This window comes from Gopherus flavomarginatus, chromosome 5, assembly GCF_025201925.1.
Source record: "Gopherus flavomarginatus isolate rGopFla2 chromosome 5, rGopFla2.mat.asm, whole genome shotgun sequence".
NCBI lineage: Eukaryota > Metazoa > Chordata > Testudines > Testudinidae > Gopherus > Gopherus flavomarginatus.
In genome coordinates, this window is record NC_066621.1 from 102092932 (window position 1) to 102108598 (window position 15667).

At 40.5% G+C, this 15667-nt stretch overlaps 1 protein-coding gene across 15 annotated transcripts in view; it reads right to left on the minus strand.

Moving 5' to 3' along the window:
• RYR3 (ryanodine receptor 3) overlaps positions 1-15667 on the minus strand; it is a 630986-nt gene that overhangs the window by 337823 nt on the left and 277496 nt on the right. For all 15 annotated transcript variants that reach the window (XM_050954773.1, XM_050954774.1, XM_050954771.1 and 12 more), the window contains 5 exons: positions 14061-14147; positions 11953-12179; positions 9560-10361; positions 8823-9023; positions 6106-6208 (listed from right to left, as the gene is read on the minus strand). In XM_050954773.1, the coding sequence (XP_050810730.1) occupies positions 6106-6208; positions 8823-9023; positions 9560-10361; positions 11953-12179; positions 14061-14147 (1420 nt within the window). The remainder of the gene's footprint in view (positions 1-6105; positions 6209-8822; positions 9024-9559; positions 10362-11952; positions 12180-14060; positions 14148-15667) is intronic.

Sequence of the window (15667 nt, forward strand, 5' to 3'; positions counted from 1 at the left end):
CTAGCTGCGTATGGTCCCGGTGATTGCTAGCATTCAAGCAACATCCGTTCTTTATCTTGCTGTGTTACCCTCAGGAGAGTGATATCGTTCATGGTAACCTGGTTGAAATTCAGGAATTTAATTAAGGGGACAGAGATAGCCATTCCTACTGGGCTGTTTGCCTGTTGCTTAAAAGAAATCCTTCCTTGCAGGTAGCCAAACGGGGGGGAATGGCACTGAGCTTTTTCGCGTTTGGCTAACAGGGATCTTCCCTGCTACTAGCCACGCGGTGGGAGGAGGAAAAGGGGTGATTAGCAGTGATCTTCCATAATACCAGCCACACGGTGGGGGGAGGGGTAAAGGGATCATCCCAGAGAATTGGATGGGAGAGTAGTTTCTGCTGCTGCATGTTAACAGGAAAGAAGCAGCACTGAACGGGATTTGCTTGGTATTTGGGAAAGGAGGGCACTGTGTATATGAAGGCTGCAGAAGCCGAAAGACAATGGCTTACCATGGCCGCATGCAAGCTGAATTCTGCTGCCCGGACCTGTGTCTGTGAGATCTCTAACACTAGAGCCACAGGCACTCAATATTAAGATGCAAAATGCGACCTTGCAGTGAAATCACATGTGCTATGTAAGGTGAATAGTGTTATTCACTGTGAAAGAGTATAACCATTGTTCTGTAAAGTGTATCTTTTTAAATACTTCTCTCCCTTTTTTACCTCCCTCATGCAGCTGCAAATTTTTCAAGCCCCCCCTACTCCATCCCAAAGGCTATCTCAGAGAAGGCAGAGGAAAAAAAATACGCGAGATGAAATGTTCTCGGAAATCATGGAAGTGACCTGCAATGAAAGAGCTCATCTGAATGAGTGGAAGGACGTGGTATCAAATTACAGGAAAGATGCCAGTGAACGTGAGGACAGAAGGGACGCTCGAGATGAGAGGTGGCACCAGGAAGATCAGAGGTGTAGGCAGGAAGATATGCGGCGGCAGGATGCAACACTGGGGCTGCTGCGTGATCAAACTGACATCCTCCGACGTCTGGTGGAGCTTCAGGAACAGCAGCAGGGTCACAGAGTGCCGCTGCAGCCTCTGTGTAACCACCCTCACCATGTTCCACATCTTCCTCACCCAGACATGTAAGAACGCGTGGGGGAAGACTTTGTGCACCTGCCCACTCTACCCCCGTGGACAGCCCAACCAAAAGGCTGTCGTTACTTTGAAATATTTTTAGTGGCCTTTTCCTTCCCTCCTATCCTCCTCCCAAACCATACCTGGGATACCTTGTCAGTTCTCTCCCTCTTTTTATAATGACTTTTTAATAAAGAACACATGATTTTTAAACGATAGTGACTTTATTTCCTTAAGCAAGCTGTAATCAAAGGGGGAGGGTGGGTTGCTTACAAGAATGAGTCAATCAAGGGGGGGGTTCATCAAGGGGAAACAAACACAACAGTCACACCGTACCCTGGCCTGTGATGAAACTGGTTTTCAAAGCTTCTCTGATGCGCACCGCTTCCTGGTGTGCTCTTCTAATTGCCCTGGTGCCTGGCAGCGCGTAATCAGCGGCCATGTGATTTGCCTCAGCCTCCCACCCCGCCATAAAGGTCTCCTCCTTACTCTCACAGAGATTGTGGAGCACACAGCAAGCAGCAATAACAAAGGGGACATTGGTTTGGCTGAGGTCTGAGCGAGTCAATAATGTGCGCAAGCGCACCTTTAAACGGCCAAATGCACATTCTACCACCATTCTGAACTTGCTCAGCCTGTAGTTGAACAGCTCCTGACTACTGTCCAGGCTGCCTGTGTATGGCTTCATGAGCCATGGCATCAAGGGGTAGGCTGGGTCCCGCAGGATAACTACAGGCATTTCAACATCCCCAACTGTTATTTTCTGGTCTTGGAAGTAATTCCCTTGCTGCAGCCGTTTAAACAGAGTAGTGTTCCTGAAGACGTGAGCGTCATGAACCCTTCCCGGTCATCCCACGTAGATGTTTGTGAAACGTCCCTTGTGATCCACCAGTGCTTGCAGCACCATTGAAAAGTACCCCTTGCGGTTTACGTACTGGGTGCTCTGGTGCTCCGGTGCCAAGATAGGGATATGGGTTCCATCTATCGCCCCCCCACAGTTAGGGAATTCCATTGCAGCAAAGCCATCCACTATGATCTGCACGTTTCCCAGAGTCACAATCTTTCATAGCAGCAGCTTAATGATTGCTTTGGTTACTTGCATCACAGCAGCCCCCACAGTAGATTTTCCCACTCCAAATTGATTCCCGACTGACCGGTAGCTGTCTGGTGTTGCAAGCTTCCAGAGGGCTATTGCCACTCGCTTCTCAACTGCGAGGGCTGCTCTCATCTTGGTATTATGGTGTTTCAGAGCAGGGGAAAGCAAGTCACAAAGTTCCATAAAAGTGCCCTTACACAAGCGAAAGTTTCGCAGCCACTGCGAATCATCCTAAACCTGCAAAACTATACAGTCCCACCAGTCTGTGCTTGTTTCCCGGGCCCCAAATCGGCGTTCAATGGCTAGAACCTGCCCCATTGCCAGCAGGATCTCCAAAGTGCAGGGGCCCGCAGTTTGAGAGAATTCTGTATCCATGTCCTCATCACTCTCATCGCTGCTCTGCCGTAGCCACCTCCTCCTCGCCCGGCTTTGCAGGTCCTGGTTCAGCATAGACTGCATGAGAATGTGAGGTGTTTACAACGTCCACGATTGCAGTCTTGATCTGAGCAGGGTCCATGCTTGCTGTGCTATGGCATTTGCACAGTTCACCCAGGAAAAAAGGCACGAAACGGTTGTCTGCTGCTTTCACGGAGGGAGGGGTGAGGCTGTACCCAGAACCATCCGCGACAATGTTTTTTGCCCCATCAGGCACTGGGATCTCAACCCAGAATTCCAAGGGGTGGGGGAGACTGTGGGAACTATGGGATAGCTACGGGATAGCTACCCACAGTGCAACGCTCTGGAAATCTATGCTAGTCTCGGTACATGGACGCGCACCGCCAAATTAATGTGCTTAGTGTGAACGCGTGCACTCGACTTTATACAATCTGTTTTACAAAACCGGTTTATGTAAAATCGGAATAATCCCGTAGTGTAGACATATCCTCAGACTGGGAGTCAGTGTGGGGAGGGGAAGACAGACTGGATGAGGAGCTGGGAGAAAGTAACTAGGATTAGCTGGGCAAAGAGACTGGGATTGGATGTGGGGAGGGGGAAAGAGCGAGTAAGAGAACCTGGAGGTGGAGAGTAGGCTTGCTTGGCAAGGAGACTGTGGTTAGTATAAAAAGCCTGAGCACTGGAGACTGGAACTGGGTAGGCAAAGAGAGTGGGACTGGAACAAGATGAGAGTGGGGGAAAGACAGGCCTGGGGCAAGGATAAATCGGATGATATGTAGTGCAGAAGGAATCAAATCTGGGGGGAAAGAGGCAGTAGGGTCTGCATTCATTAGATCTACTCCCCTCCAAAGCCTGGAATGAAACCCAAGATTCCTGAGTCTCACCAGATCTCTCTGAAACACACTGCCAGTGCCTTATCTCCCTCTAATGTTGACCTGCAAAGAAGATTACAACCTACTACTTCTATCAGTTACCCCATTAACTTAAATGGCAGAGTTCTGTGAAGTTCCAACTCTTAGGTTTCCAACTCTGCAGAGGAAACTTGTAGGTGTCAATAAGATATCACATGATGGAATTTCTGATTTTTCAGTTTGATTTTTAAAAAACCTAGGAAATTACACACAAACAGCTATGTGAAAAGAACAACTGTTAAGGTTGTAAAGTCAAGCACTCAAAAGTTAAGAAATGCCAGAAGTAAAGTTGCCTGTGTAACCTTCACTCAACTCATTTCTGTGTATGCATTATACTTTCCTCAATTACATTGTCATATACTATTTTTTTCTACTTAGCATTCTGAGTGTACTTAGCATTTCATACCACTTAATATGTTCAAAGCACTGCTCCCACTGACTTCCGTTGCATATGTGAGTGCTAAGCATTTTTGTAAATTACATCCCAGAGTCCCTAATCAGAAAATCAGGAGCACAAATGATCATCACTTGTGAAAAGTTTGGTATAAATGACTTGCCTAGCATCACACAGAGATAGAGTCAACTCCTCCAGAAAATCATTCAACTGATTTAACCATGAGATCATCCTTTCTCTTCCTACAATCCCCTGCCTCATTCATTACACACCTTCCAATCTCCTAGCAGAACCGCTGCTACACAATCCACATTGTAGGGTATGTGTGCACTACATTTAAAAACTTGTGGCTGGACCTTGCCAGCTGCCTCACGCTCACAGGACTCAGGTTTGCTGGGCTGCTTAATTGCCATGTAGATGTTCAGGCTTGGGCTCCCGCCTGAGCCCTGGGACTCCACAAGTGGGGAGGGTCCCAGAGCTCAGGCTCCAGCCTGAGCCTGAATATCCACACCACAATTAAGCCCAAGCCTTGTGAGCCTGAGTCAGCTGGCCAGCCATGGGTGTTTAATTGCAGTGCAGACATAGCATTAGTGTGCAGGTGGTGGAGTCCCCCTTTCTGTACCAGAGGTTGGTCCTGGCTTGCACGATCAGAATTGAAGTCCTCTTGGACTATGACTGGAGGGACTGGGTGGATGCCCATGATGCTCAGCCAGCGCATGGAGTTATTAATGTCATGTGGTCCAGGGGGTGACGGCAGCCTTGCCTCCTTCTCCTTCTCTTGTCTTCCTTGAGCAGGTCCTTTGGGAAACAGCTCCCCAGCCACCTCTCACTCCTGGCCCTCCAGAACTTGACTTCAGTCCCCTGCCCTGTGAGCCACCCTGGCCTCCCTGACACACAACCTACGTCAGCTGAACAACATTCAGCCAGTCCTTCTCCGAATCATGCTCAGGAAAACATCTGTATGCACTTGTGCTTCATACAATTCACTTCCTCGCCCTTGTGTCTTGCCCTGACACCAAGTGGCAGGACTTGGTGCCACCAACCACCTGTAGCCTCTTTCAGCACTTGTAGAACCTCTCACTGAGGTTCTGGCTGCACTTCTCCCTGCACCTTCTGATTTTTACAGATACCATCTGTGGCCCCACAAGACTTCCTCCCACCACTGGCCAATACGGCCATCACACTAGGTGGAGAAAGCTAGAAGTGGAGGGCTCTGCAACTACAAGGCCTACATTCAATCTCTTGTTTGATCATGCCTCCAAACAGAGTTCCTCTGGCTGGTGTCTACTGCCTCCTCATAGCCTTTGAGGAGCAGTGGGCGCTGTTGGAGTTCTCTGCTTAGTGTCCCCTTCAGATTCTTTGATTTTTGCCTTATGAACTTCACTCCCATCCTTGTTTTTAAATTTGTTGTCTCCACCATTCAGTTGTGGCCCAGGTCCACTGGTACCTCCCTCTGGGTTAAGTGGGAGGGACTTTAGGTATGGGTGGGCTTAGGCCAACCACTTCCCGGTACCCACAATACAACTTATGCAACAAATGAAGCAGGTGTCCAACAAGTGAAGCAGAACCTTCACTACACAACCCTGATCCATCCTGAGAGCAGGTCCATTCTGTGAACTAAAGCACAAGTCCTGTGGAAACAACAGTGTGTGCTCATGTAACTAAAGAATATATCATAATAGATGCACACAAAGGGAGCAAATTAAAGTTGCACAGGCAACTTTAATTCTGACATTTCCTAACTTATGAAGCAAAAACAAACAAAAAAGGTATGTCCCCCCCATCCCCTGTGTAATATATAATTATGTTTAGCAGGTCAGTCTCCACTTACAGCTGTAAGTCTAATTAATTTTTAGGGTATCCAGAACTACTTCCCTGGGGATTTTTTTGTTATTTAAATTTAATTAATTCACCATCATCTCCCTCCTCCTTTTTCTATCACCAGGGCTAGGTAAGGCTGAAAATTTAAATAATACGTAATAAAGATGTTCAATTCAACTAAAACATTACAATGGAAATAAACCATGACGAACACTTTAGATACTTTCGGGACTTAGAAACTCCAGGAACAGTCATCCAGTACATAACACAACTAAAATAAGTAATTTATCTCTTCAAGATCTTGCTTGCCATGGAAAAGAATCAGAACTGAAACGTATAATGTTCAATCAGTGAAAAAAATAATTAGGCTCTCACCACAGTGAATTAGAAGATCATCATGAAACTCATATAGCTCTTCCCGAATCTCCTCTGGACAAGGACAATCCTCTCTCAGTTGAAAATTTAGCAACATATTAATCTTTTAAGACAAAAATAAACCCAAATATTTAGGACTGCACAGGGGCCTACAGAGAATATAGTAATACAGGCATACTTTACTGTTACTTATTTACACTTGTTTCTCAAAAGAATTAACATAAAACATGCTTTTGGCAAAAGTAAATATGTCCTTATGGCAATATTTAAGCAATAGTGGCTTAATTATTTTAATTATGATTAGGGTTGTCAAGAGATTAATAAAATTAATCATGCTTAATTGCACTGTTAAACAATAATATAATACCATTTATTTAAATGTTTTTGGATTTTTCTACATTTTCAATTATATTGATTTCAATTACAACACAGATACAAAGTGTACAGTGCTCACTTTATATTTATTTTTATTACAAATATTTGCACTGTAAAAACAAAAGAAATTGTATTTATCAATTCACCTAATACAAATACTGTAGCGCAATCTCTATCATGAAATTTGAATTTACAAATGTAGAATTATGTAAAAAAAAACCTGCATTCAAAAATAAAACAACGTAAAACTTTAAGGTCTACAGTCCACTCAGTCCTACTTCTTGTTCAGCCAATTGCTCATGCAAACAATTTTTTTACATTTGCCCGCTTCTTGTTTACAATGTCACCTGAAAGTGAGAACAGGCATTTACATGGCATTGTTGTAGCCAGCATCGCAAGATATTTACATATCAGATGAGCTAAAGATTCACATGTCCCTTCATGCTTCAACCACCATTCCAGAAGACGTGTCCATGCTGATGACTGATTCTGCTCAATAACAATCCAAAGCAGTGCGAACCGACACATGTTCATTTTCATCATCTGAGTCAGATGCCACCAGCAGATGGTTGATTTTCTTTTTTGGTGGTTCGAGTTCTGTAGCTTCTGCATCAGAGTGTTGTTCTTTTAAGACATCTGAAAGCATGCTCCACACCTTGTCCCTCTCAGATTTTGAAGGCACTTCAGATTCTTAAACCTTGGGTCGAGTGCTGTAGCTGTCTTTAGAAATCTGATATTGGAACCTTCTTTGTGTTTTGTCAAATCTGCAGTGAAAGTGTCCTTAAATCAAACAACATATGCTGGGTCGTCATCCGAGATTACCATAACACAAAATACATGGCAGAATGCAAGTAAAACCATGGAGTAGGAGACATACAATTCTCCTCCAGGGAGTTCAGTCACAAATTTCATTAACACATTTTTTTTTTTAACAAGCATCATCAGCATGGAAGTTTATCCTCTGGAATGGTGGTCGAAGCATGAAGAGGCATATGAATATTTAGCATATCTGGCATATAAATACCTTGCACTGCTGGCTACAAAAGTGCCATGCGAACACCTGTTCTCACTTTCAGGTGACATTGTAAATAAGAAGCAGGCGGTATTAGCTCCTATAAATGTAAACAAACTTGTTCCTCTTAGCAATTGACTGCACAAGTAGGACTGAGTGGACTTGTAGGCTCTAAAGTTAATATTGTTTTGTTATGAAGTGCAGTTATGTAACAAAGAAAATCTAAATTTGTAAGTTGCACTTTCACGATAAAGAGATTGCACTACAGTACTTGTATGAGATGATTGAAAAACACTACTTTCGTTTGTCTTTTTACAGTGCAAATATTTGTAATCAAAAGTAATATAAAGTGAGCACTATACACTTGGTATTCTGTGTTGTAATTGATATAAATATATTTTAAAATGTAAAAAAAGTCCAAAAATATTTAATAAATTTCAGCTGGTATTCTTTTGTTCAACAGTGCGATTAATTGCAATTCATTTTTTAATTGTGATTAATTTTTTAAAGTTAATCACATGATTTAACTGTGATTAATCAACAACCCACATTATGATTCATATAAAAAGATTCTCAACAGTAAAGAAAACTTTTAGAGGAGACATTAGCCAATTGTCTTGAAAAAGTAAACAAACATTCCCAAAGCCCCACATAAGTAAAACAGAAAAACCAAACTATCAAAAAAGTATCTCAATAACAAATCTGATGCCTGCTACTTTTTGCATACATCTCTAATGCAGTACACACAAAAATTATGAAGCAAGTTACAGGTAAATTAATTGACTCTGGTGTTGCATAGGTTTCCAACAAATCAGAATATTTTTCTCTCTCTCCTTGAATTCTCCACCCCCACCCAAAAACTGAAGAACTACTTTTAGAAATGGAAAAGTCAGTTGGTTACAAGATAAGTCCATTGTCATGCATACCAATTGTACTTGCAAAGCAAAAACTGGTAGGTTCACACAGCTCTATTCAGGGGTGTAAGGTCAATATTTTCAAATGTATGTGTGAAAGTTAAGTTCTTAGATACAAATTTAGCCACTTCTATAAAAGTGGCCTGATTTTCAAAAATGTTGACTGCCTGTAGTCCCTCTTAACTTCACCACCTTTAAAAAATTAGGCAGACTTTAAGTATGGATATAGGATCCTAAATTTGGGAACTCAGGTTTGAAAATTTTGACTTCTAACATCTTGTGGCAACCTTATAAGCTATTTAATATGATGCTCCACCTCTCCTACAGTCAAAATTCTAGTTTAGGAATTAGACAGTTCTACCTCTTCCTTTCCACACTTATCACACTTTAAAAAACCCTCCTGTCCTTTATTTTACCTGTTCTTGAGGGGGAGAGCGAAACTCCTTTGTCTTCTTGGCAGTTAAAGCAGCAGACATGTTTAATGCTTGCATGAGTTCATTGTACCTGTATTTCTGATTATATTGCAGCTTTGACACATAATTGTCTGCAAATGATACAATAGCTTCCACCCTGTGTCGCAGCTCACAGTCACAGAAATAATTGAGTAGCTCACACATCTAACATGAAAAAAATAGAGAAGAGTTAAATATCTTAATTGAGAATCTAAACCATAAACTCTAAAATGAAAGAACAACAATGGACACTGCACACTAATCTGAACGGCTCTTCTATTTGCCAGGCAATAAAAATGAGAATAATAAATTTATTTATTTTTTCCACTAACTCTGATTTTTAACAATAAATAATAAGTATATACAGATATTGTATTATTATGATCTATAACAATATTTTGCATTTATACACTGCCTTTCATTGAACGCTGTCAAAGTGCTTTATAAATGTTTCTTCTCTCCCATAACGTGCATGTTAAGTACCTTGCATGTGAACATTAGACCCATTTTGCCTTCAGAGAAGCAGAGATACAAATAGATTAAGTGATTTGCTCAAGGTCACATAGCAAGTCAATGATGGAGGCAGGGCTAGAACCTGGGAGTCCTGAATTCCAGGTTACTGGCTGCAAACATTAGGCAACATACCCTATCCTTGTTTCATCAATATTACATTAGATATACGTTTACTTTAAAATGGTCACCTGAAGTTTAACAGATTCAGGTAATCTTGTCTGCAGTAAGCCTTTCATTGGCGGTTTAGTTTCCTTTAATGCCTCTTCCCCAGCTTCCACAGCTTTTTCTTCAATCTGTGTAACTTCCTCCTTCTCTGTTTTCTCTTCTGTTTCTTCCTTGTGGTCTCCAAACACATTGGGATCAATAAGGAGTAAAATCTGCTTCACATCATCGTCACCAAAAATCCCCATTACAAGTAAAGTTCCTATAAGTTTAAGAACAGGAACAAACTGGAATTCAACTTTCCCTCCAACAGGGTCTCTGATATGAACACCACTACAGTGTACTGCCTCTGTCAGCATGCTTATGGCCTTGGTTTTGAGTATCTCAAGTGGTATCTCTGGACTGGGCTTCTGATGTTCTTCACTGGTTGCAATGAAACAAGGAGTAGAAAAATTAAAACCTGGTTTCAAACAAGTGCTAAGCCCAACTCCTGGTAACCCATGTCTCTTTGATTCGTCCGGATATAATTCAATTTTTCTAGTTTCATCTGTAATTGGAATGATAAATTCATTGTTCATCATAAGCTTGGCTTCTTTGGCACGTTCCAAATGAATACTGATAAGTAGATCATAGAATCCAGCGCGTAAGAGTCCAGGTAAATACTGATTATCTATTGTGTAAAATAACTGAGATAGGTCCACATGGCTACAAAGTGCATAGGCAACTCTATTATTACCCAGGGCACAAACTGAGCTATAGAGTTTTAAAGTGTGGTAGTGGAATTGCAGCAAATCTTCTTGTTCACATAGCTCCAATATATCAACACACCTGTTGTGGGATACAAAGAAACATGACAGTAAACATCATAAATGAGCTTTATTTTATTAAATACATCCACAAACAGACGGGAGGGGGGGGAATAGGAATAATGGTATAATGAGTTAAAGGATAAGGTTTTGATCAGTTCTGCTTTAGACCACACATATTCACTTTAGTACCTATTAATCACTATGTCCACATCACCTAACCAGCAAGTGACAATTTACTGGTCATAGTAATGATTAGAAGTCCCTAGTAAGGAGAGGACAGATACTGAAATAAAAGGGATATGGCAGGTAAGTTATCTAGTATATGGAGAAGCTTCCAGAGCACCTGAGTACCCATTCAATATTAATTTTCAAAAGACAATATTTTACTTTAAAGGTCCAAAACACTTCAGTAACATCATTATAATACATAGTGGTTTTGGAGCCTTCCTGAAGAATACTGTAGTATTTTTTGATAAAGTACACTACATTTAGCTCTTTTTCTTGAACCAAATTTCACTATAATTGACCTACCAAAAGCAGAAATATGGTTAAAAAACTACATTTTTGCACAGGCTTCCTTCCATATCTTTTCACTTTTGTTGTTTGATATCTTAATAATGGGATCAAGTTATGCATATTAGATTATCAAATAAAGCAGCCAAAACTACATTATAGTAACTCTGAAGATAAAATTGAACATCCAGTACAATTTAGAGGGAGTTTAGCTTTCTGAAATATTATTTCAATCAAGAATATGTAGTTTAATGACTGTAAAACTGAAATAGATTATAGGAAAATATTAAAAACTTTTTAAACAACACAAAGAAGCAGAATTACAGCATTTGCATGTAATTTATGTTTGTGTTTTGAATTGAGTGAAGATTCAATCCAAAGTATTTTAAAAGGTCTATCTTTATCTTTTAATGAAACAAAATCAGATATTCTCTTATTGGCTGTAAAGGATTCTATCTTACTGTAACCGGGTCCCTTGCTCGCCCCTCTTCCTGCAGCCCTCTGCTGCCCCAATAAAGCACGGAGAGGCTTCTCTTGATGCAGCACCCGTGGCTTTATTTACACAAGTTCCCACCACGAGTGATACTATTTACAGAGCTTTACAGGCCTTGCGGTCTCCTCTTCTACAGGGAGTCTGCCCTCAGCCTGGAGACTGACTTTCCCCTGGCCATTCCCCCTTCTTCTAGCTGCCAGCCGGCCTTTATAGCCCTTGAATCTTCAGGCCCAAAGGTGCAGCCAGTTCTAGAGGCCAGGCACCAGACTTCTCCCCAGCCCCAATCTATTCCCCTGATTGGGGCTGGTGCAGCAGGGGCTAATTAGGTGCCTTTGCAGCAGCACTCTGCTACACTTACCTACAGTAAAGTGATCAAATGGCATCAAAATGATTCAGCTTTTAATATCTATATGAATCACATATATAATGGATGTTAGTTACAGTAAATGAGATCAGAAATTCTAAATGACTGTCAACCTAATTCAGACTACAGCCTGACTGTACTCCTAGGCATAGAGGACACTCCTCTGAAAGAGGGACCTCAGTCAGCTACCCCTACATATTTCCTTCACAAGAAAACCACTGTGGTTCTCTCCAAATGTACCTGTTCTCCTCTGGAATATGAAGTGCCATCATTTGCAGTGGCTCCAGACACTGCACTACCCAACCATGGCGTTCACTGATACGCTCAGTCTCTACCTTCAGGAAGCTGTTAGGCATTCTGCTCCAGAGAACAGGTGTAATTGTTTGCACATCAAGGCGTGGAGGGCACTGAGAAATGGGATTTCTCTCTTCACTTTTAAAGACTGCTGCTGACAAAGGCATGGTGTTCTGCAATAAATACATTGAAAAATTAAAAAGAAAATATTTTAAATTGTTTACCAACCTCTTATGGCACAAATATTACCATGTGTAATAGTTTAACATACACAAATACACACTCTTAAATATGTGGCTTCTGCATAACAGTAGTTATTTTTCACTAGTCACTGGGAGACTCTGACTGAGTATTACAGAAATTTATAAATTTGCAAATAAGCAAACAAACTCAACTTTAAAGATATCAAGCGTACTTAATTTATTTTGACAAATGTAGTTTTGTTTCAGAACATGGTCCATCTTGCTCAATATCCTGTCTATGACAGTAGTGTGTTCCAGAACATAAGGAAGAGCATATGGAATAGAGCAATTACGGAGTGATCCACACACCTTCCCCTCGTGACTTCCAGTAGTAAGAGGATTAGGGTTGCCCAGGCCTGGGGTTGCATCCCTGATCATCTTGGCCAAAAGCTATTGATGGATCTATCTTCCATGAACTTATCCAGTTCTTTTTTAAATCCAGTTTTTTTTTGGCCATCGCACCATCCCACAGCAATCCACAGTTTATCTATATGTTGGGTGAAAAAGTATTTTCTCTTGTTTGTATTAAACCTACTGCCTATTAATTTCATTAGGTGACCTCTGATTTTTTATATTGCGGGAAAAGATAATTAGCATTTCTCTATTCACTTTTTCCATACCATTCATGATTTTATAGACCTCTATTGAATTTCCCCTCAGTTGTTTCTTTTCTAAACTTAACAGCTCTAATCTTTTTAGTTTCTCCTCACACAGAAGTGTTCCATAATTTTGATAATCTTTGCTGCCCTTCTCTGAACCTTTTCCAGTTCCAATATATCCTTTGTTCAGATGAGGCAAGCAGAACTTGACACAGGATTCAAGATGTAGGTGCACAATGGATTTATAAAGTGGCATTACAATATTTTCTGTCTTCTTTTCTACTCTTTTCCTAATTGTTAAGTTACTGTTATAGCCTTTTAGACCACTGCTGCGCATTATACAGAAGATTTCAGAGAACAATCTGCAGTGACTCAGAGATCTCTTTCTTGGGTGGTTGCACCTAATTTAGAATCCATTGTTGTATCTGTATAGTTGGGATTATTTTTTTCCAATATACATTACTTTGCACTTATTAATGTTGAATTTCATCTGCCATTTTGTTGCCCAGTCACCCGTTTGTTTTTTTTTAAATCACTCTAACTCCTGGTTTGGACTTAACTAGCTTGAATAATTTTGTATCATCTACAAACTTTGCCACTTTTCTGTTCACTCCATTTTCCAGAATATTAATGAATATATAGAACAGCACAGATCCCAGTATAGATCCCTGGGGGACCCTGCTGTTCACCTCTTTCCATTGTGAAAACTGACCAATTAGTCCAACTCTTTTGTTTCCCATCTTTTAGCTATGGATGAGCTACTGATCCATGGGAGGACCTTCCCTCATTAACTCATGGCTATTTAGTTTCCTTGAGAACCTTTGGTGAGGGACCTCATCAAAGGCTTCTAAAATCCAAGTACATTATACTCACTGGATCACCCTTACGCACATCCTCAAAGAATTCTAAGAGATTGTTGAGGCATGAGTTCCCTTTACAGAAGCCATGTTGACTCTTCCCCAACCAACTGTGTTTATCTGTGTGTCTGAGAATTCTGTTCTTTACTATAGTTTCTACCAATTTGTCCCATACTGAAATTAGGCTCACTGGACTATTCTGATTATTATAATTTGCCCTTGTATAATAGCAAATTTATGTGATTTGTAAAAGTAATAAAGTTTTAACAATACAAGGATCTCACTATCAGGCTTTTCTATGAGAGTTACCAGGTTTAAAATAGCCACATTTATTGATAGAAAATAATTAACAATACCTTTAATTTACCAAGTTCAAAATGAAACAAATTTGTGCTCGTAGGTTGTATAAAAACTGCTGGAAATAATTTTGTGGTTGGTTCAACCTGAAAAAATAGATTTATCACAATTAAAAAGGCAGGAAGAATCACTTACCAGTTTATGTCAATATATACACTATACTGCACAAGGGATTACATTGCCCATCAGAGACCAAACTATAGTTTGCCCTGTACTGTACTGTACAGTGTACCCCAATCCTTCAAACACTTATGCACATATTTAATGTTAAGCATGTAAGTGTCCCCCATCAAAGTCAAGGGGACCGTTCATGAATTTAAAGGTAAGCATGTAGGTAAATGCTTGAAGGATCAAGGTATATATGCATAGTGTGTACTATAAAGACATATGTAATGTCTCAGCTATTCTATGATAAACTGCAGCTCGAGTAGAAGAGGTTATTACAAACCAAGATGAAGAAAAAAGAAATATCTATTAGTATATGGGTTCTCAATCTGAGAAAGAGCTTTGAAATCAAAATTAGGTAAAATTATTTGAATTTAGGCTTTTTTGTTTGGAAAAAAGAGGAACTGGGGGTGAAATTCTGTGCAGGAGGGCTGGCTAAAATGGCTTTAACTCACCTCTCTGACCTCTCAATTCTAGGCAGCTTTGGGGGCCAGAGTCAGCCCAATGTATTTTAGACTGCCCTGGAGGCCTATCTAAGTTAAGACCAACTCTATGGGCAACAGCATTATCCAGTATCTTTGCAGCACTGCGTGCTGAGGCCCTGACCCCAACATGCCTCTCCCACCCCAGCACTTGCCCTATACCAAGACTTGTGATAGAATCCTTTGAAAGCAGCTTTACCTCAGTTCTGTCTACCTCAGTTCTTGCGCCAGAGGGATCTTCCCCTGGCAAGATATGGGGATTTTAGAATGCCCTTATGCCTACTCTGGCCCCTTTATGCTAGGTAAACTCTAATTTGATATGAACTAAACTTCAATGCCATCATTTTGTGAGGAGGAAGAAATGAGAAATCATTTAGCCAGGGTAATGTAAAGTTCTGTTTCATATTAGGATTATCTATAGTGAGTTAACAATTTCTCATACAAATACCAAAGGCATAAAAGCTATTATAATTTTTGGAGAACTTGGAATTAACTACTTCCATTTAGATATAGCATTTGTGCCTAGCCCTGATTGGTCACAACATATCACACCTTAAAACTGTGACATCGTAATTTATAGAGAAACTTGTGTAGAAATTTTTTTATTACTTAAATATTTTCTCTTCTTCCATCTCTATGTTTAGATTCCTAGTACTTTACACACAGGAAAAAGCACCAATTTATTTTTAAGACCCCTCTAAAAATTTTCTCAAGCATTTTTCTGTAAAGTAAGTGGAAAAACACATCACCATGTGGAATGGAATATGGTTTTATGGTATTTCATTTGGTATGTCCTTCTAATTAATTCACTAATGAGTAAAAAAAAACATTTATACCACATCACTGAATATTTCATATAATATGCATGTATACTACACATGGCACATATGTGCAGTTAGTGTACTAGATATGCTGCGTATCATTGTAAAGTGTCACAAGCTAAAAAGTGTGGCAAACCG